The sequence below is a fragment of the Amphiura filiformis genome, chromosome 14 (genome assembly GCF_039555335.1).
Source record: "Amphiura filiformis chromosome 14, Afil_fr2py, whole genome shotgun sequence".
NCBI classification, from domain to species: Eukaryota; Metazoa; Echinodermata; class Ophiuroidea; order Amphilepidida; family Amphiuridae; genus Amphiura; species Amphiura filiformis.
Window position 1 is genome coordinate 46,769,466 of NC_092641.1, and position 23,851 is coordinate 46,793,316.

The following is a 23,851-nucleotide window of genomic DNA, read 5'->3' on the forward strand; positions in this document are numbered from 1 at the left end:
GATGTTGACCAAATATATGAGGTGTTACTTCTCTTGAGAATGAGCGGTATTGCCATATTCTCATCATATTGCCATGTCAAGCTCAGTTGTCATATCGCCCAATTTACCATGTATTAATTTTGGTCTTTGAATTATAACTGGTGTACGTATAGAAGTTATCTTTGTCGTAAAACATCATTATCTATCAATTAGCGATGATCAAAAACATTTTAATTAAAGGCCCATTCAGTAATTTACTCATCCGGACGATCGTAAAAATCATCAAAATTCAGATTTTGGTACCTTTGTCATTAACATAGATGTGTTAACATAGCCTGCGAGTGGTTCAGCCGAAAGCCGTGTATTTAAGACAAAATTAGGCATTTACATGAATCTGTAATTTATATACTGACAGTATATAAATTAGCTACATGTATTTGAATGGGGCTTCAACTTCGTCAATACTACTGTTTCCTTCGTTTTTTGCCAAATTTTTCATTTAAAAAATACCAAATGACATTTTGAATGACTTATCTTTCACTTTTAAACACTTAGGATCACTGAATGGGACTTTAGGTATGCTGTAAAATGCTATACCATAGCACAATCTGTGTAATAAATCCAATGCTAATATGAAGCATACTTCTTCATCAAGTAACTTGTAACTAAGCTACAAATGAAAACTATCTTCAGTAGATAACACATTTCGCGAGTGGGACAAAATGCTATCTTCAGTAGATAACACATTTCACGAGTGGGACAAAATGCTATCTTCAGTAGATAACACATTTTACGAGTGGGACAAAATGCTATCTTCAGTAGATAACACATTTCACGAGTGGGACAAAATGCTATCTTCAGTAGATAACAGATTTCACGAGTGGGACAAAATGCTATCTTCAGTAGATAACAGATTTCACGAGTGGGACAAAATGCTATCTTCAGTAGATAACAGATTTCACGAGTGGGACAAAATGCTATCTTCAGTAGATAACAGATTTAAGTAATAATACCCTCATTGGAAACAAGGGAAGAGGCCTACGCATCATACACTGGAACATGGAAACATTCAAACATTACAAACTAGCGCACGAGATCAAATTAATGATGCTTAATCGTATTCTTAATATATCAATATACAGGGAAAGAAGAATTACGCATCGCACACTAGCACAATTAAACATGAATTTACAAATGGAAACATTACATGCATAGGCAGATATACCAGAGTAAAAACTCCGGACATACCTGCCTGTGCGGGGACTCGAACCCCAGACCTCTCGCTTGTCGGGCGAGCGCTCTTACCACTGAGCTACACAGACTGTCCCTGATAAACAGGACTCAAGTCTGGTACTTATGGATATGAGCAGTCATGCGGGTAAACAGTACAAACAACACATTACATACCAGTGTACGAGATCAATTAATGATGCTTACCCGCCGGCCTAATATAATCATGCAAACAAGGGAAGAGGCCTACGCATCATACACTGGAACATGGAAACATTCAAACATTACAAACTAGCGCACGAGATCAAATTAATGATGCTTAATCGTATTCTTAATATATCAATATACAGGGAAAGAAGAATTACGCATCGCACTAGCACAATTAAACATGAATTTACAAATGGAAACATTACATGCATAGGCAGATATACCAGAGTAAAAACTCCGGACATACCTGCCTGTGCGGGGCCTCTTCCCTTGTTTGCATGATTATATTAGGCCGGCGACAGTCTGTGTAGCTCAGTGGTAAGAGCGCTCGCCCGACAAGCGAGAGGTCTGGGGTTCGAGTCCCCGCACAGGCAGGTATGTCCGGAGTTTTTACTCTGGTATATCTGCCTATGCATGTAATGTTTCCATTTGTAAATTCATGTTTAATTGTGCTAGTGTGCGATGCGTAATTCTTCTTTCCCCTGTACCCTCATTGGGTAAAGGCGATATATTATCCAATAATGTAGAAAAATAATTACCCAACACCATGGGTAAAATTATAATACCCAACAAAAAGGAAAAAGTTTTTTACCCCATTCTGTGTAAAGGTGTTACCCAACCAAAAATGTTGGTAACATATGTTTACCCATAAAAAGGTTGTTCATATAGCACCCAGCGGTTGTTGGGTAAAATTGTACTCAATCGTTCTAATAGTGCAGGGGGTGTATGGGTTTCATCCGGAATAGCCCATTTGTTTGTACAAACCATGGATATGCTTGCTTAATAATACCAGAGAAGATGATCTAATAATACGAGGGGCTTTGAATGCCACTATGAAGTCACTTCGTAGAATGATAGTCCCAGGGTGTTTCGCATGGTATTATACAAAGTTACGACATCATAATTATTAAATAATCATCAGACATAAATGTAATTTACTATGTGGAATTGATTGATTATATCTGATATGAATCTCATGATCAAATCCCGGGGATCAAATACCATGAATACGAAGACATTGATATTCGTGCATGATGGTGCATCCCCTTTTATAACATTTTTCAGTAGATATCCACAAAAAATCTTTATTCCCAAACTTTCAGTTGATTCCGATTTGGCGTTTGCGAGGTATGGATGAATATGTGTATATTACACAGCTTCAGAGCTAGAGGCCACTGTTGTAATTTCGTTCTGGTATACCAAAATGAAATTCAAATTTGACTACTTAATCTGCAAGAAATTTTTTGTACATAAACACTATGTAGCCAGAGGTATCCAGTGGTATAAAAATTTTGAGAAAAATGGGGGGGAGGGGATGAGGCTGTGGATCACGAAAGAGCCCAATCACATTCACTATGTTCACCTTCCTCTTTGCATTAAGTAATTCCGGGGGTAATTCGTTAAAGTCAAGTTCAAGCCATGCAGAATATACTTCCAAGGGTTGTAAACTGTATACACATATTTGCATCTTGCTAAGTTCGTGAAGGCATATGAAGTTGCAATTATAGGATCCATATCTCTCCCCCTAACGCTCTTTAAAATAATTGAAAAAAAGTATTTTACGAAATGTAAAATTGTTATAATTATGGTATGACAACCTTATTTGTTTTACACATCTGGACCAATTCAAAGCGTCACACATCACTGCGTTCGGTCATAATGATTGATTATATAAAATAGAAGCCGTTTTAAAAGTTGCCTATATTCATGTGCTTATTAAGGATTAGCTTCAAGCTCTCTTGGCGCCAACCCATCAGCGCTATCGCACTGATAGCAGCTGTTAATGTATTGCAATAATTCAGACATATACAAATAATATATGATTTTTCTAAAACTACCATGGTTGTTCCTAAGTGATATCCTACTTTCCCCTATAAATTCCATTAGCGACATATCAATTTGTAAGCGCTCTTTAGCAAAGTCATAGTTAATTGAATGTACAACCTTATGACAAAACAGGCGAAATCAGTAACTTTTTGCTTAAGATTTGCAATTTAAAGAGAATTGGCCATTGCTCATTTTAATGTAGCTAGTATATGGCCAATATAAGTGTGCTTTTTCATTTAATGGCATAAAATTTGAAAAATATTGAAAGAAGCACTTGAGGTTTTGACTTTTAAAACCGTAAATTTTGGTCAAAAAATGTGCTTGGATAGATAGTTTTCAACAAATTTACTATAACATTGAATTGCGTTATCTGTTGACCTAATGTAAAAAAATTATTTTTAGGGGGAAGTTCTGATTGGATGAAGTGAGCACTTGAGGTTTTGGCAAAAACAATCACAGATGTCTATTTTCCACTAGATCTCACACAGCTCTTATGATACTATACACTCAACCGTGTAGTATAACACAGACTGCGTGGAGACTAGACGCACTGTGCTGGAAATATTTGTGTACTCGGGTGTATCAAGGTGGAAACTGTGCGTAGATGCATTTATAAGAAAATCGTTTTTGTAGTCCAACCTTTTCATATGTGTATAACTAACAATGACTTATACCATTTTGCATTGATCTTTTACAGGATCCAAGAAATATGCACGTAATTAGACAACCTAGTGTTTGAGATGGCAACAGTGAACACGTCAACCCCATCCGCCATCCTATTAGGCCTACCATCCAAATCCCCCGCGATGACATCCTCCTCGTCGCCATTGGATACAACAGGCGACGAGGATCCAATGGTATGGGATAAGTCCGTTCATACTGTGTCGCCTATTTTATTTGGGGCTATGTGTTCCTTAGCATTTTGTGGACTACTACTCGTTGGGACGTTTTTGATATTCAACTTAGTGTATAGAAATCATAGGTAAGTCACCAGTCTTTTTTTTTCATAATTAATGTGTACACTCTCAAAAATTTGGTTAAAATATTCGGCTAAACCCCTTTTTGTCCTGTATACGGAACATTCTCTCAAACTGGTTATAGAAAGAACCAATTTCCTTACAAATGGATGGTTCTATTAGGAACCAAAAAAGCCCCAAAGCTTCGTTAGATCTGTAAACAACCATTTTTTTTTATAAACGGGTTCCTAGACAAAGAACCATTTTTAAAGGTTCTATAAGAAACAAAATACTTCTTAAACCCATCAAAATGGTTCTTTGTAGAACCAACAAAGCTGATGGTTCCTTTTAGAAGCATTTTCGGAAAACTGGTTCTTTCTAGAACCATTGTGGGAGAGGGTTCCGTATACAGGACAAAATAGGTTCTTTAGTCGAACCATTTTTTCTAAGAATGAACGTTTCCCATATATCCCTGCCCCTGTTATCACTCGTTTTCTTCTCTGTCATCTCCCGCGTGCTTATCACTCGTTCTGGCTTGAATTTCTCAACAATCCTATAATACCTATAATATAATTGATATTGATCTTGCCCAACAAGTCAATTTGGAAAGCAATTAATTTTTCATAGTACAGATCTGTTCAAATATGACTTGAAGCTAGATATCTAGGAACATCGGCAATTCTATCTGGACATTATCCGTGTCCATATTTTAAAGGTTGACGGACTTTTTGTACTCAACGATTTCAAGCATCTAACACAGTTCTTTAACCCCTAAATTCATTCTACTTTTAACAATCTCCACATCGCCATGTCAAAAGAAAGTCTGGTTCTCACTTTTCATTTCAAATTTCAAAACCCCATTTTGGTTTTTTGACGAGTTCTTAATTTTTGACGGCCTACATAAGACCCCAGTTACTCATACATACCGTCTAAAACCTAAGAGCCCCCGGCCGGATATTCCTGGTGTAAAGCATTTCAATCAGAACTTCCATGTATTAGGAATCAGATTGACTTCTTTTTTTTTTGCAAAAGCATGGTGCATTTGTGGTGCATGCAGTGGTGAAATCATCTTTGATTTCAGTAAGCCTTGTCTCAAATGAATTGAACCCGGTATCTCATGAAATGCACAAAATGCGAGTACCCTGACCAATGACACAGGTCATGCCCTCCCTATAAACATGCTAAAATGAGCACGCAGCCAAACAAAAGGGATGCTGCAGCCAAACAAAATTGTTTCGCTTGCCTATAAGATCGCTTGTATAGTCGCCTGCTCCGCAGCCGACTGATGATGACGATGATGTCCTTGTCATTTCAATTACGTTCTCTCAGACTCATCAACTTATATTTACGGAGATGGCGTCGATTTTTTTCCACCGAAGTATCATAGGGCCTATATCTGTGGAATCTCCCAATCAAATTCAGTCAGCCTAGTCTCAAATGACAGACGAGATAATAGCACGTAATTGACCTAATTTATTATATTGATATTCAGTCCCAGTTTGCAAGCATGCCATATCGTGTTAAGAAACTGGCACCTTATTAATTCTACGTCCCCAAGTCAAACGGCCGTATCTGTAAATAAATAATGAAGCAGATACGAGCAGACTGATTTGTAAATATATACACCAACAAGTAAATATCATGGTACGGCATTGCTACTTGAGCGTGATTAGGCAAAAAAAAAAACAGTTTGTTTCCTGTAGCGCGCATTACGTTTTTGACGGCTTATTTTGCGCATTAGAATTTTTTTTCACTTACAAAGAAAAAAAAACCAAAAAACGGAAAAAATCACAAAAAATAATACAAAACTACTGGAGTAAACATTTACACATCACACAACAAACGAGCGTAGTGAAAAACTACTGGAAAAAACATCACGCAGGTTTAGACCTTTTTTAATCTGCAGGTTGAAAGGCGAATTAATAAATCGTTTGAACGAATTATTAATTCATTTGAACGAATTGTTAAAATATAAAAATTTTTTTTTGTACTGTAAAATATTTTTTATAATGTCCCCTTAGGGGCTCCGTAGAAAGGGGATCATAGAAATTAATATTCTTGAATATGAAGAAACTTATGATTTTTTTGTGTGTCGGAGAGACCCACTGTAAATTTCCAATCCAATTTGCAGCAAAATAGGGTTTTTTTTTTCATTTGAAGACATGGATTGTAAAAAAACAAACCGCATTTTGCATTTGACTTTTTTGACCTGCTACAGGAAACAAACATGTTTTTTTTGCCTTATACTAGGAGCGGACCGGTTCTAAACACCTGTTTCCCAAGATAGACGGCAGTATAATGTTTGGTAATATTTTGTAGATACGCTGTTTTTACTTGGAATAACAGAAGTAGCGTAGAGGCCCCAATTGGTTGTTAGTATACACACGTAGAAATTTGCTGTTCTTTTTGTATAAATTTGAAGATCCGTACCCCAGGATCCGAACATCATTTGGGCTCGGATAAATGTTAAAGAGTAGTGCTAGTTGAGAAGCCAAAGTAATTTTCAATATAGTGCATTCACTTCACGTAACAAAACCCAGGAATTTTCTCATATCGCTGCAAAAACAAGCAAGCAGACAAGAAAGACCAAAGAGCTGAATTTGGATCATGTTCTTACGAGTATAATCCAAATCTTTTGTAAAAATAATTGTAAAACTTTTCCACCACCTATAAAATACGTTCACACTTGACCCAAATTCCCCAGTCAAAAAAAATAAAGAAACTGTAATTTGTTTGCCCCCTTCTCCTCGAAATTGACCCATGCCTTTTGGAAATACTTGGTGCCGCTGTCTACATCAATTGGTGACTATACCAATAAATATCATAAAATTGAGAAAGTTACATGAGTGGGTTATATTGCAGTTGAAATCCATACACCCCTGTGGAAGACATTACCTTAATTTTTCACACAGGGCAGGGGTGTAGATTTCAAATGGAGGCACCCCTTCAGGTGCCTCAATTTGAAATTCACACTCATCGTGTAGAATATTAATGTCATATCTTCCACAGGGGTGTATGGATTTCAACTGCAATAGGCTAAATGGTGACTACCAGTGATAACCACAACATCACAGGAACCTGAGGAAGTCACGTGGTATCTGACCAAAATAGTAAAAAATTCTTTTTTTGGTTTGTTTTTGGTCAAAATTTATTTGCACATCTAAGTCACAAATAACATCAGTGCATTTTGGGCCGGAATAGATCAACCAATACCAATATTTTTTGCACTATAGGATAGTTTGTTTTTAGTATGGTCAATATTAACATGCTACGAAGAGACTCTGTTTACAACATTTCCAAGAAATATGCCGTCATTAAATGTAGTTCTAGTTCGATAACCCTGAAATAATAATACATTTCTCATGAATTGTTTTGGTTTATTAAATCAAAGTTAACAATTGATCAATTATTGCGTATACGTATAGTTGAATGACGAATCCATTTTCACGCATTCCTACACCTCAATGGCAGCCATTACTGGGACCCCTCTTGGGTCTATTCCACCTAAAATGTGAATTGATGTGGCTTTGGCGGGGATATTAAACTGCATTCAATGATGAAAGTTTACAACACAATACAATTCAACATCGACTTTTAAGCGGATTTAATCCACCCAATTTGGCAGTAACAACACCAGTTTAGTGCAGACGGGACCCAGTAATGGCCGACTGAATTCTGACCATCACATGGGTCGTTGGATTCGTCTATATAATAATGGTATATCCAAAGGAAAGATTTGGACGCTGGAATGAACACATTTTTTTGAAATTAGAAGATACCCTTGGCACAAGGACCTATTTTAGTAGTCTGTTCATTATAAGTTGGAACATAACCCATCCATTAACCTTTGATTTCGTATAATTTCTCTCCAAAGTCATGCTCAATCTTGCTCTAAATGATCTCTAAGAAGTTTAAAAGTATGTTCTACCATAAAATTGGCAACATGACCTTTGTGTACGATCCATGCACTTTGACGTAGATCATGCTCCACCTCATACTGAACAGACTTTCTGATGCAGGTCATGTTCCTTATTATTTTGAACACACTATATTTTATAGTATGATCATTATTTAACCTCATCATGTAAGGTATAAACCCCTGAAATGTAATTCCATATGACTAATTGCATGCACATAAGGGAACTACGCCTCGGGAAATGAGACTATAATTTAAGTGTGCATGGTTAGCAATGGTTAGGGAAATGCAATAGATAAATAATTAAAGAGAAAACGAGGCGATTAAACTTCACATATCCTCAAGAACAGCTGATCATCGCTATGAAAACAGGCTTAATAATCTTCATATTTTATTAGAGACTTATGGGCTTCTCTAAGGGTTTGTGCAGATTATAGTATTATGATACGTAATGGATCGGGTGACGAGTGTCTTGTTAACATAGTTAAGGGTTCAGTGGCATTTAGCGATATGGGCGCCATACGTCATTATACTATCTGTCTTTGCCTTCTTGCCCCTTGTTCTGTTCTTCTCCTTCTTTGTTGCTTTTGTTTGTCTTCTTTTTTTTCTTGTTCTTTGTCTTCTGCATTTTCTTTCTTCATCATCATATTTTGCTTCACCTTTCTTCTTCTCTTTTTTCTTTTTTCCCTTTCTTCTTCTTCTTCTTCTTCCTCTTCGTCTTCTTCTTCTACGTCTTCTTCTTCTTCTTCTTCTTCTTCTTCTTCTTCTTCTTCTTCTTTTTTTTTTTTTTTCTTCTTCTTCTTCTTCTTCTTCTTCTTCTTCTTCTTCTTCTTCTTCTTCTTCTTCTTCTTCTTCTTCTTCTTCTTCTTCTTCTTCTTCTTCTCGGCTTCTTCTTCTTCTTCTTCTTCTTCTTCTTCTTCTTCTTCTTCTTCTTCTTCTTCTTCTTCTTCTTCTTCTTCTTCTTCTTCTTCTTCTTCTTCTTCTTCTTCTTCTTCTTCTTCTTCTTCTTCTTCTTCTTCTTCTTCTTCTTCTTCTTCTTCTTCTTCTTCTTCTTCTTCTTCTTCTTCTTCTTCTTCTTCTTCTTCTTCTTCTTCTTCTTCTTCTTCTTCTTCTTCTTCTTCTTCTTCTTCTTCTTCTTCTTCTTCTTCTTCTTCTTCTTCATCATTGGATCCTATACAGTACAGTGGCCGGATCTTCGCCAGATTACGCATGAAATAACACATCGCCTCTCTAATATACCTAATACGTTGTATACTAAAAATACGAATTATGTTTCATCCTTAATCATGTTAGGCCCCCCAAAAAAATTGTTTGTTTGTCCATAGAGGCTTATGAAACAGTTGGGTCGGTAGGTCGGATTTTTTTTTTACAGATATTGCACTTGAAACTTACAATTTGAAGACTGATCAATAAGTCAAAACACACAGCACTTTACTGGTTTAACTCTTGAGATGGTTCTGCATGTTATACTGTTCATTTTCTTTACATATTCTTTCTTTAAATTTATACTAACCACTGTTTTATACGATGTCCCATCGATGCCAAAAAAAAATAAATCAAAAATCCAAAAAAACAAAAACAAAAAAATTCCAACCCCCCCCAAAAAAAAAGACACGGTCGGGGCCCAGGGTACACGGTCGGTCGGACGTGGACAAACAAACAATTTTTTTTTTGGGGGGGGGGGGCTTAAAGAAGATTTCATGCTTTACCTCTAAATCAACATATTTCGCTTCATATTGATCCACAGAAAAAATAAGTTGACATGCTTCAAATTTTGGTTGTTCTTTGAGTTGATAAATAGGTTGATCACGAGTTAAACTACAATATTGAACCCCAATTTGCGTAATTTGAACTTGTATATGGTTCCCTATGGACCAGCGCTCCAACAACTGAGCTATTAAGAAAATTCGTGGCTCGGAACAAAATTGATATAAACCCCGCCAAGTTTTCAAATGAGAATGCCGCACTTCCTTGCGTCTCTTTTCGTGTGATAATGAGGACTTGCTCCTTATAAGGTTAGTAACTATCTTAAACTGTTGCGATTTGGTAGTTCACAATATCTTGCGAATGGTAGTGGGCTTTGGCAAAAATTGCATTGGTCATTTTATAGCGAGTATATGTAGACGAATTCAAATATCACATATACTTTTGTAGGTCCTGTCGTTCTTGAGTTATGTTGTAAAGAGAGCTGAAACAACAACACTTTTGTAAAACGTACAAACTCATTAACAACTATAAATCAAGGAAGTTTTCAAAGTATATCTGATATGATTTGCAAAATGAACTTTTGCAAAACATCAAGGTATTATTTTTCAATAATATGTTGATTTAGATAATGGAAATCGAATTTTGCACTATGATTGCTTAATTGAGGTTATTGAATTATGCCACTGCGATGAGGCCATTGTGGTCCATAGTGTAGTAGATTGGTCTAGTTATGACAATTTTACACCGATATATTCGGTTTGAATTATTGATGAGACGGAGCATCGCTGTGATCTCGCTGATGACAAGGAATGACATTAACCCTTATTCGGCGACTTGCAATAAACAATTTTTACAGACAATCTATGCTTTCTCCCACCCCACCCCAAGTGTTGTACTATTTCTATTTTCAAAGTAGTACACGTACAAACATGTGGAGTCTTCCTTGTGAATGTGATATTGGTATGTCTTTAGAAATTATACCAAAGCCGTGTCAGAGAGGCGTTTATTACACTGCAACATCAAACAAATAGTGTGTAAAGAAATAAATCGGTGATGGTGGAAGTGACATTGGATATAGCTCTCGAAAGATGATCACGAAAGTTTATCAAACCTATTACTATAAATAGAAATACTATTATACTATCAATAAAATAGTTGGTGATTTCGATCGTTCTTGTTTTGTTTGACTTGTGGTATCTATATATGGCATTTGATACTCCCTGTGAAAGATGGAAATGGTACTTTTGTTGCGGATAAATAAATTTGAGGCAATTTGATATGGAGCAAATAGTCTGCAATATACTTGGTAATTCACTGACCGTTCTAACATTCCATTGGACAACAAATCGGTGGTTCATGTAACGTTTCTCCTTATATCCCACAATGCATTTCCATCGACGATATTCTACTGCCTACGTTCGAATGTCATATTCAAGAATTACGTCCGACCTCGCGCGTCAAAATGAGAGTAGGCAGGCACTTAGAATAGGGCATGATAGGACATAAGGAAAAATATCCTATTAGTATTACGAAAAAAACGCGAAGTTCGGGATTCCGAAGTTCCAAAACTTCAGAATAGTGGATATTTATAATATTGAAACAAAATATATTGTTATGTTTATATTCGGTTTCCTCTTGTGTCATTAAATTGATCCCGGTGTGATGTGTTTGTTTGTTCTGGTTTGCGATGCATAACTCTACTTCCTACTTATAACACACATCCTGGAAAGAAAACTTTCCAGGATCTGTGTTTATAATGAGCCTTTGTTTTTGGACGTTAAGGTCATGGGTTGCGTTCGGAATCGGCATAATTAAAATCTACGAAATAAAAATCACACAATACTTTTGTTTCAAATTGTAGAACAGCGTTCGTCCATTCTGGACGAACGCTGTCCTCCTAGAATTGATGCTGTGTTCCTTGATTGGTCCAAAGCCTTTGACAAGGTCAGCCACAGTCTTCTTCTGTCGAAGCTTCATGGATATGGTATATGTGGTCAAATGCTTAAATGGTTCACCTCGTACCTCTACAATAGAACCCAAAGGGTGCAATACCTTGGTGAATTCTCCGACTGGATTTGTGTTAGGTCGGGGTCCCACGGGGCTCCATTCTTGGCCCCCTACTTTTTAATGTCCATGTTCTTGATCTTCCCTGTTTTCTTTCATCGTCTCTTCCACAGTATACCGACGACAAGGTCCTGTATATACCTATTACATCTCCCCAGGATGAAGATATTCTTCAGAATGACTTAGATGCAATCAGGACGTGGAGTATATACTATCAATAGGCTTCCCCTTAATGCTGCTAAATGTGTGGTAATGCACATTACCAGATCCCATCGTCCTCTTTCCGTTAGATATCACATGGGTGATATCCCTCTTGAAACCGTTTCTACACATAAGCACCTCGGCGTTGTCTTGTCTTCAAACCTTGAGTGGGGTCCCCATGTTACTATCACTAGTATAAGGCCCAACGTTTGCTTGGCTTCATCCAAAGAACGGTTGGATCCAATGATCCGGATACCATGAAGAAGCTTTTCTTTGCTCTGGTGAGACCTATCCTGGAGTACTGTGCTCCAGTTTGGGCTCCTAACAGGGAGGATCACAAAAATAAGCTGGAAGGGGTTCAGAGAAGGTTCACCAGATACTGTTTTCTTGATCTCTGGCAGTCTAGGCCTTATTTTCGTCAACGGGGTTATCGGAGACCCACTTCAAAGTGAGTTAGTTCGCTATCCGCCAGGGACCCCGTTGACTATTTGTATTTGTATTTATTTTTTTGGCTTTTTTCTGCTATTTAATGTATGTTTGCCTGGATTATCAATAAATCAAATCAAATCAAATCAGAATAATTAACAATTATTTTTCTCTCTTGTGTGAATAATGTATCTACCTATTGGATTAGTCTTATGCATTGGCAAGATAAACAAAATGCGGAATGATGGCTCACACTACAAATTGCTGAAATGTCTTGGTTCGTCACGCAGGTATCAGAGTCCCATTATAGAGCCTGTGCTTAAGGGATCTAAAATGAGCGTTTATTGGGTTTCGACAGTATTTTTTGTGGGACCTGAGAGCACCCCAGACCTATCGAATTGCATTCTGAATACGAAGCATGTCTTTCTGATATCAAATAATTTTCATTTTTTGAAAATCACAATATAATACAAATTTTATGACAAATTATAAAAATTTGATATTTTTCAAATTTTGATATAATACAGTCCTCGAAGTAAATTATATAAATCTAATGATATATTCTTAAAGTGTATGTAGCAGGAGGAAAAGCCGACAGTCAATTGAAAATTTTGACCTTTCATATTGAAGATATGGATTTTTTCCCAAAAGACCTCATTTTTTTTGGTGTTTTGGGAAAAAAAATCCATATCTTCAATACCAAAATCAAAATTTTCAATTGATCGTTGGCTTTTCATCCCACCTAAATACACTTTAAGTATAAATCATCAGATTTATAAAGTTTACTTCAAGTACTGTTAAATATCAAAAATATCAATTTTTAATGATTTGCCATAAAATGTGTATTAAATTGCGAATTTCAAAAGTCAAAATTATTTGATATCAGAATGACATTCTTCGTATTCAGAATGCAATTCGATATGTCTGGTGTGCTCTAATGTCCCAAAATAAATACTGTCCAAACGTTCATACCCCAGCCCTTAAGTCAGGATAGAAAATGGAATCATAGCTCACTCTAGCATATAATTTTGTTAAGCCTAATGACAAAAAACGAAGAAATTACTATTTAAACAACTTCATACAGATTACCATACTTGTGATAGAGATAATGTACCTTTATTGTTATAACTCATGTAAAATTTCCATTTTGCTTTCAAATCGTCAGATTTATTTCGAATCGAGTTCGTTACTACCGCCAAAATATTCATGTTAATACAGTAAAAACAATGAATTGATACTCTTAAATCAACACAAAGTTTCTTCGCCTATACCCAAGTGGGAATACATTGATCGTAGACTTCTGCATAATCATACAGAGTCTTATCATTCTTATGTGGAATATGTTCGTTACTGATTTCGTATGTTTAAAAGTGTATGTAAAATATGCTATGTTTCTGTACTCACAAGTATCAACGCGCTTAGTTTCGGCAAATAAATATCACCTTGTACTCGAGGAACCAGTAAAAATACAGTAACTACAAGTAAATAACATATAAGATACTGTCTTCTTACTTGAGAGACATGTAGTTTTGAATCAGTCTGCCCACAAAGTAAAAATGCAGTAACTACAAGTAAATAACATATAAGATACTGTCTTCTTACTTAGGTGACATGTAGTTTTTAATCAGTCTGCACACAAAGTAAAAATACAGTAACTACAAGTAAATAACATATAAGATACTGTCTTCTTACTTGGGTGACGGGTGTTATTGAATCAGTCTGCCCACAAAGTAAAAATGGGGTAACTACAAGTAAATAACATATAAGATACTGTCTTCTTACTTAGGAGACAGGTGTATTGAATCAGTCTGCCCACAAAGTAAAAATGCAGTAACTACAAGTAAATAACATATAAGATACTGTCTTCTTACTTAGGAGACAGGTGTATTGAATCAGTCTGCCCACAAAGTAAAAATGCAGTAACTACAAGTAAATAACATATAAGATACTGTCTTCTTACTTGGGTGACATGTAGTTTTGAATCAGTCTGCACACAAAGTAAAAATGCAGTAACTACAAGTAAATAACATATAAGATACTGTCTTCTTACTTGGGTGACATGTAGTTTTGAATCAGTCTGCACACAAAGTAAAAATGCAGTAACTACAAGTAAATAACATATAAGATACTGTCTTCTTACTTGGGTGACATGTAGTTTTGAATCAGTCTGCACACAAAGTAAAAATGGGGTAACTACAAGTAAATAACATATAAGATACTGTCTTCTTACTTGAGAGACATGTAGTTTTGAATCAGTCTGCACACAAAGTAAAAATGGGGTAACTACAAGTAAATAACATATAAGATACTGTCTTCTTACTTGGGAGACATGTAGTTTTGAATCAGTCTGCCCACAAAGTAAAAATGCAGTAACTACAAGTAAATAACATATAAGATACTGTCTTCTTACTTGAGAGACATGTAGTTTTGAATCAGTCTGCCCACAAAGTAAAAATGCAGTAACTACAAGTAAATAACATATAAGATACTGTCTTCTTACTTGAGAGACATGTAGTTTTGAATCAGTCTGCCCACAAAGTAAAAATGCAGTAACTACAAGTAAATAACATATAAGATACTGTCTTCTTACTTGAGAGACATGTAGTTTTGAATCAGTCTGCACACAAAGTAAAAATGCAGTAACTACAAGTAAATAACATATAAGATACTGTCTTCTTACTTAGGAGACAGGTGTATTGAATCAGTCTGCCCACAAAGTAAAAATGCAGTAACTACAAGTAAATAACATATAAGATACTGTCTTCTTACTTGAGAGACATGTAGTTTTGAATCAGTCTGCCCACAAAGTAAAAATGCAGTAACTACAAGTAAATAACATATAAGATACTGTCTTCTTACTTGGGCGACATGTAGTTTTGAATCAGTCTGCCCACAAAGTAAAAATGCAGTAACTACAAGTAAATAACATATAAGATACTGTCTTCTTACTTGGGTGACATGTAGTTTTGAATCAGTCTGCACACAAAGTAAAAATGCAGTAACTACAAGTAAATAACATATAAGATACTGTCTTCTTACTTGGGTGACATGTAGTTTTGAATCAGTCTGCACACAAAGTAAAAAGGCAGTAACTACAAGTAAATAACATATAAGATACTGTCTTCTTACTTGGGTGACATGTAGTTTTGAATCAGTCTGCACACAAAGTAAAAATGGGGTAACTACAAGTAAATAACATATAAGATACTGTCTTCTTACTTGAGAGACATGTAGTTTTGAATCAGTCTGCACACAAAGTAAAAATGGGGTAACTACAAGTAAATAACATATAAGATACTGTCTTCTTACTTGGGAGACATGTAGTTTTGAATCAGTCTGCCCACAAAGTAAAAAAATGCAGTAACTACAAGTAAATAACATATAAGATACTGTCTTCTTACTTGAGAGACATGTAGTTTTGAATCAGTCTGCCCACAAAGTAAAAATGCAGTAACTACAAGTAAATAACATATAAGATACTGTCTTCTTACTTGAGAGACATGTAGTTTTGAATCAGTCTGCCCACAAAGTAAAAATGCAGTAACTACAAGTAAATAACATATAAGATACTGTCTTCTTACTTGAGAGACATGTAGTTTTGAATCAGTCTGCACACAAAGTAAAAATGCAGTAACTACAAGTAAATAACATATAAGATACTGTCTTCTTACTTAGGAGACAGGTGTATTGAATCAGTCTGCCCACAAAGTAAAAAATGCAGTAACTACAAGTAAATAACATATAAGATACTGTCTTCTTACTTGAGAGACATGTAGTTTTGAATCAGTCTGCCCACAAAGTAAAAATGCAGTAACTACAAGTAAATAACATATAAGATACTGTCTTCTTACTTGGGAGACATGTAGTTTTGAATCAGTCTGCCCACAAAGTAAAAATGCAGTAACTACAAGTAAATAACATATAAGATACTGTCTTCTTACTTGGTAGACAGGTGTTTTGAATCAGTCTGCCCACAAAGTAAAAATGCAGTAACTACAAGTAAATAACATATAAGATACTGTCTTCTTACTTAGGAGACATGTAGTTTTGAATCAGTCTGCCCACAAAGTAAAAATGCAGTAACTACAAGTAAATAACATATAAGATACTGTCTTCTTACTTGAGAGACATGTAGTTTTGAATCAGTCTGCACACAAAGTAAAAATGCAGTAACTACAAGTAAATAACATATAAGATACTGTCTTCTTACTTGGGTGACATGTAGTTTTGAATCAGTCTGCACACAAAGTAAAAATGGGGTAACTACAAGTAAATAACATATAAGATACTGTCTTCTTTCTTGAGAGACATGTAGTTTTGAATCAGTCTGCACACAAAGTAAAAATGCAGTAACTACAAGTAAATAACATATAAGATACTGTCTTCTTACTTGGGTGACATGTAGTTTTGAATCAGTCTGCACACAAAGTAAAAATGGGGTAACTTCAAGTAAATAACATATAAGATACTGTCTTCTTACTTGAGAGACATGTAGTTTTGAATCAGTCTGCACACAAAGTAAAAATGGGGTAACTACAAGTAAATAACATATAAGATACTGTCTTCTTACTTGAGAGACATGTAGTTTTGAATCAGTCTGCACACAAAGTAAAAATGCAGTAACTACAAGTAAATAACATATAAGATACTGTCTTCTTACTTGAGAGACATGTAGTTTTGAATCAGTCTGCCCACAAAGTAAAAATGGGGTAACTACAAGTAAATAACATATAAGATACTGTCTTCTTACTTGGGTGACATGTAGTTTTGAATCAGTCTGCACACAAAGTAAAAATGGGGTAACTTCAAGTAAATAACATATAAGATACTGTCTTCTTACTTGAGAGACATGTAGTTTTGAATCAGTCTGCACACAAAGTAAAAATGGGGTAACTTCAAGTAAATAACATATAAGATACTGTCTTCTTACTTAGGCGACATGTAGTTTTGAATCAGTCTGCACACAAAGTAAAAATGCAGTAACTACAAGTAAATAACATATAAGATACTGTCTTCTTACTTGAGAGACATGTAGTTTTGAATCAGTCTGCACACAAAGTAAAAATGGGGTAACTACAAGTAAATAACATATAAGATACTGTCTTCTTACTTGAGAGACATGTAGTTTTGAATCAGTCTGCACACAAAGTAAAAATGCAGTAACTACAAGTAAATAACATATAAGATACTGTCTTCTTACTTGGGAGACATGTAGTTTTGAATCAGTCTGCACACAAAGTAAAAATGCAGTAACTACAAGTAAATAACATATAAGATACTGTCTTCTTACTTATCAGACAGGTGGTTTTTAATCAGTCTGCTGCCAAAGTAAAGCAAAGTATCTTACAGTAATTTACAAAGCGGATACGTCCTTTTTAACTTCTGAGGGCAAATATTCTGATACAATAATAAATGGAGCATGTCTTCCAAATTATCAAAATATTATAACCAGCGTCTTTTAAAAGTATAATATAGTATTAGCTTCCGTTTCTGAAACACGTATCCCCTAAGTTAGATTCATATAACTATAAATTTTAAATAAAGTAGACAAAAAACCCAGAACAGACTGGATCAGAAATTCACACAAAAGGGAATCTCAGCAATATGCCTTTGGATACACTGTTTAATTCTTGATATTTTTGTACATCATTCTTTACCTTTGCGAGATATTAATGAACACCACAAAAGAAAGTAATATTTCATGTATAGAATACGTGAATTTTGTATAGTTTGATATCTTATATATTGAGCCCTATGGCTATAACGCTGTCGTACTTATCAAGTATGGTTGAATCGTGATGTATGCAGTATATGATATAGAATTCGGGCTGCTTTAGTGACACGATTATATCCGGACTTCTGTTAAGCAATTACATTTTTTCTTATCCAAATAAAATATCAATTTGACGAATGAATTCTTTTGGGTCTTAGTGTGAGCATCAAAATATCGATATGATGGTACCCTGATATTAAATCACAGGCGAACATGTACTCACCTTTCTTAAAATATTTTACATACACCCTCTGAGAAAGTTTCAACCTGAATCTTCCACAGAGGGAGGGCGAGTTTCAAATGGAACTGCCTAATGTGCTCATTCCATTTGAATCCATGCTCCCCCTGTGGACGATATTTTCCAAGTCTTCCACAGAGGTAGTGTGGATTTTAAATGGAATAACCAAATACAACGTTTGATTTGATTTCATATTTTGACAGTCGACTATTTCAACAAACTTGGTGGTAGCGTGCGTTTTCCCGATCCTGGGTTCTCTTGGAAAATATACAGTACTGCTTTACAATATTTATAACATTATATTGACAGTCGACTATTTCAACAAACTTGGTGGCAGCGTGCGTTTTCCCGATCATGGGTTCTCTTGGAAAATTTACTGCTTTACAATATTTATTACATTACATTGGCAGTCGACTATTTCAACAAACTTGGTGGTAGCGCGCGTTTTCCCGATCATGGGTTCTCTTGGAAAAATACTGCTTTAAAATATTTGGTGGTAGTGTGCGTTTTCCTGATCATGTGTTCTCTTGGAAAATTTACTGCTTTATAATATTTATTACGGTACCTTACATTGACAGTCGACTATTTCAACAAACTTGGTGGTAACGTGCGTTTCCCGATCATGGGTTCTCTTGGAAAATTGATGCTTTACAATATTTATTACATTACATTGACAGTCGACTATTTCAACAAACTTTGTGGCAGCGTGCGTTTTCCCGATCATGGGTTCTCTTGGAAGATTTACTGCTTTATAATATACATTACATTGACATTCGACTATTTCAACAAACTTGGTGGCAGCGTGCGTTTTCCCGATCATGGGTTCTCTTGGAAAATTTACTGCTTTACAATATTTATCACATTACATTGACATTCGACTATTTTAACAAACTTGGTGGCAGCGTGCGTTTTTCCGATCATGGGTTCTCTTGGAAAATTTACTGCTTTACAATATTTATCACATTACATTGACAGTCGACTATTTCAACAAACTTGGTGGTAGCGTGCGTTTTCCCGATCATGGGTTCTCTTGGAAAATTTACTGCTTTACAATATATATTACATTACATTGACAGTCGACTATTTCAACAAAACTTGGTGGCAGTGTGCGTTTTCCCGATCATGGGTTCTCTTGGAAAATTTACTGCTTTACAATATTTATCACATTACATTGACATTCGACTATTTCAACAAACTTGGTGGTAGCGTACGTTTTCCCGATCATGGGTTCTCTTGGAAAATTTACTGCTTTTTAATATTTATTACATTACATTGACATTCGACTATTTCAACAAACTTGATGGCAGCGTGCGTTTTCCCGATCATGGGTTCTCTTGGAAAATTTACTGATTTTTAATATTTATTACATTACATTGACATTCGACTATTTCAACAAACTTGATGGCAGCGTGCGTTTTCCCGATCATGGGTTCTCTTGGAAAATTTACTGCTTTACAATATTTATTACATTACCTTTACACATGTGAGCACGCGTGCACATCCCACATAATAAAACATTAAAACATAATGATTTTATTAATCACCAAATGATCTTTGGCAATTGTTATAAAACCAGGCCTCGGGAAACGAGCATCATTTATAGTATAATGGGTTGATGGGGTTGACAATATTGATAAATAATTGAAGAGAAAATGGAAATATAAGATATGCTCAAAAACAGCTGATCATACGTATAGTTGAATGACGAATCCATTTTCACGCATTCCTACACCTCAATGGCAGCCATTACTGGGTCCCCTCTTGGGTCTATTCCACCTAAAATGTGAAATGATGTGGGCTTGGCGGGGATATTAAACTGCATTCAATCGCGCGTGTTACACGTAGACAAAAGAAGATGACAGTTTACAACACAAAAAAATCTAACATCGAATTTTAAGCGGTTTTAATCCACCCAATTGGGCAGTCACAACACCAGTTTGGTGTTGCGGGGAACCGGGGACCCAGTAATGGTCGACAAAATCCTGACCATGACTTGGCTCGTTGGATTCGTCTATATCCAAAGGAAAGGTTTGGACGCTGGAATGAACACAATTTTTCGAAATTAGAAGATATCTTGGCACAAGGACCTATTTTTAGTTCCGTATAAACCATCCATTAATATTTGTTTTCGTATATATTCTCTCCAAAGTCATGCTCAATCTTGCTCTAAATGATCTCTAAGAAGTTTAAAAGTATGTTCTACCATAAATTGGCAACATGACCTTTGTGTACGATCCATGCACTTTGACGTAGATCATGCTCCACCTCATACTGAACAGACTTTCTGATGTAGGTCATGTTCCTTATTATTTTGAACACACTATATTTTATAGTATGATCATTATTTAACCTCATCATGTAAGGTATAAACCCCTGAAATGTAATTCCATATGACTATATTGCATGCACATAAGGGAACTACGCCTCGGGAAATGAGGTTATAATGTAAGTGTGCGTGGTTAGGGAAATACAGTAGATAAATAATTAAAGAGAAAACGAGGCGATTAAACTTCACATATCCTCAAGAACAGCTGATCATCGCTATGAAAACAGGCTTAATAATCTTCATATTTTAGTAGAGACTTATGGGCTTCTCTAAGGGTTTGTGCAGATTATAGTATTATGATATACGTAATGGATCGGGTGACGAGTGTCTTGTTAACATAGTTAAGGGTTCAGTGGCATTTACCGATATGGGCGCCATACGTCATTATACTATCTGTCTTTGCCTTCTTGCCCCTTGTTCTGTTCTTCTCCTTTTTTGCTTTTGTTTGTCTTGTTTTTTTTCTTGTTCTTTGTCTTCTGCATTTTCTTTCTTCATCATCATATTTTGCTTCACCTTTCTTCTTCTCTTTTTTCTTTTTCCCTTTCTTCTTCTTCTTCGTCTTCTTCTTCTTCTTCTTCTTCTTCTTCTTGTTCTTGTTCTTCTTATTCTAGTTCTTCTGTTTCTTCTTCTTCTTCTTCTTCTTCTTCTTCTTCTTCTTCTTCATCATCTTCTTCATTTTCTTCTTCCACCACCTCCTCTTCTTCTTCTCCTTCCTATACATTCTGCTTCTGCTCCATCTCTACCTTCTTGTTCTCCAGTTTATATGTTTTCGTTGTTGATCATTTGTACACGAAAGCTATTGCTTGAAGGGCACCGGGACATGGAAAGTCTACATTGCTTCCAGCATTGTATCATTGGGTCCTACAGTACAGTGACCGGTTCTTACTTCGCCAGATTAAGCATGAAATAACACCTCTTTAATATACCTAATACGTTATATACTAAAAATACGAATTATGTTTCATCCTTAAGGGTAGACGAGGTATTGTTGGTCGAAGCAACCTAAAACTCGATTTTCATTATCTAGATCAATATATTATTGTCATGATTGTAAAATAACACCTTGATGTTTTGCAAACGTTCATTCTACAAATTGTATACTTTGCAAACTTGCTTAATTTATTGTTGTTAATGAGTTATGTATACGTTTTACAAAAGTGTTGTTGTTTCAGCCCTCTTTACAACGTAACTCAAGAACCGCAGCATCTATAAAAGTATATCTGTGATATTTTAATTCTTCTACACGCTCGCTATGAATTGAGCAATGCAGTTTTTGCCAAAGCGCACTACCATTCGTAAGATGCTGTGAACTACCAAATCACAACAGTTTAAAATAATTCATAACCTTAAAGAAGATTTCATGCTTTACCTCTAAATCAACACAGTTTCCCTTCATATTCATCCAAAGAAAAAATAAGTTGACACGCTTCAAATTTTGGTTGTTCTTTGAGTTGATAAATAGGTTGATCACGAGTTAAACTACAATATTAAACCCCAATTTGCGTAATTTGAACTTGTATAGGGTTCCCTATGGACCAGCGCACCAACAACTGAGCTATTAAGAAAATTCGTGGCTCGGAACAAACTTGATATAAACCCCGCCAAGTTTTCAAATGAGAATGCCGCACTTCCTTGCGTCTCTTTTCGTGTGATAATGAGGACTTGCTCCTTATAAGGTTATTAACTATTTTAAACTGTTGCGATTTGGTAGTTCACAATATCTTGCGAATGGTAGTGGGCTTTGGCAAAAATTGCATTGGTCATTTCATAGCGAGTGTGTGGAAGAATTCAAAATAATATCACATATACTTCTGCATGTCCTGTCGTTCTTGAATTACCGTATGTTGTAAAGAGAGCTGAAACAACAATACTTTTGTAAAACGTACAAACTCATTAACAACTATAAATCAAGGAAGTTTTCAAAGTATATCTGATATGATTTGCAAAATGAACTTTTGCAAAACATCAAGGTATTATTTTTCAATAATATATTGATTTAGATAATGAAAATCGATTTTTGTTTGCTGCTTCGACCAACAATATCTATAGTCTACCCTTAAGCTAGTACCAACAAATTCTACCACTTTCGTCACAACATCGTGCCTCTTACATTAATTTTTGTGAGACACTTTAATTGTACACCCCTAACACATGCTCATATATCAGGGTACAGTTCTTTAACCTCAATACATTTGTACATTCATTGAATGACCTTTGAAAATTTGGGTACAAAAACTCATACTCTGCAACTTGAGGTCAAATTTTGCACTATGATTGCTTAATTGAGGTTATTGAACTATGCCACTGGGAGGAGGCCATTGTGGTCCATAGTGTAGTAGATTGGTCTAGTTATGACAATTTTACACCGATATATTCGGTTTGAATTATTGATGAGACGGGGCATCGCTGTGATCTCGCTGATGACGAGGAATGATATTAACCCTTATTCGGCGACTTGCAATAAACAATTTTCACAGACAATCTATGCTTTCTCTCGCCCCCTCTCCGAGTGTTGTACTATTTCTATTTACAAAGTAGTACATGCAAGTATAAACATGTGGAGTCTTCCTTGTGAATGTGATATTGGTATGTCTTTAGAAATTATACCAAAGCCACGTCAGAGAGGCGTTTATTACACTGCAACATCAAACAAATAGTGTGTAAAGAAATAAATCGGTGATGGTGGAAGTGACATTGGATACAGCTCTCGAAAGATGATCACGAAAGTTTATCAAACCTATTACTATAAATAGAAATACTATCAATAAAATAGTTGATGATTTCGATCGTTCCTGTTTTGTTTGACTTGTGGTATCTATATATGGCATTTGATACTCCCTGTGAAAGATAGAAATGGTATACTTTAGTTGCGGATAAATAAATTTGAGGCAATTTGATATGGAGCAAACAATCTACAATATACTTGGTAATTCACTGACCATTCTAACATTCCATTGGACAACAATTCATTTCCATTGACGATATTCTACTGCCTACGTTC

The 23,851-nt window shown here is 35.6% G+C and overlaps 1 protein-coding gene across 1 annotated transcript in view; it reads left to right on the forward strand.

Annotated features, from left to right (window-relative positions):
- Positions 1 to 23,851, forward strand: part of LOC140169054 (probable G-protein coupled receptor 156) — a 114,498-nt gene that overhangs the window by 45,176 nt on the left and 45,471 nt on the right. The window contains exon 2 of the mRNA XM_072192335.1: positions 3,941 to 4,225. Within this exon, the coding sequence (XP_072048436.1) occupies positions 3,984 to 4,225 (242 nt within the window). The 5' untranslated portion in view covers positions 3,941 to 3,983. The remainder of the gene's footprint in view (positions 1 to 3,940; positions 4,226 to 23,851) is intronic.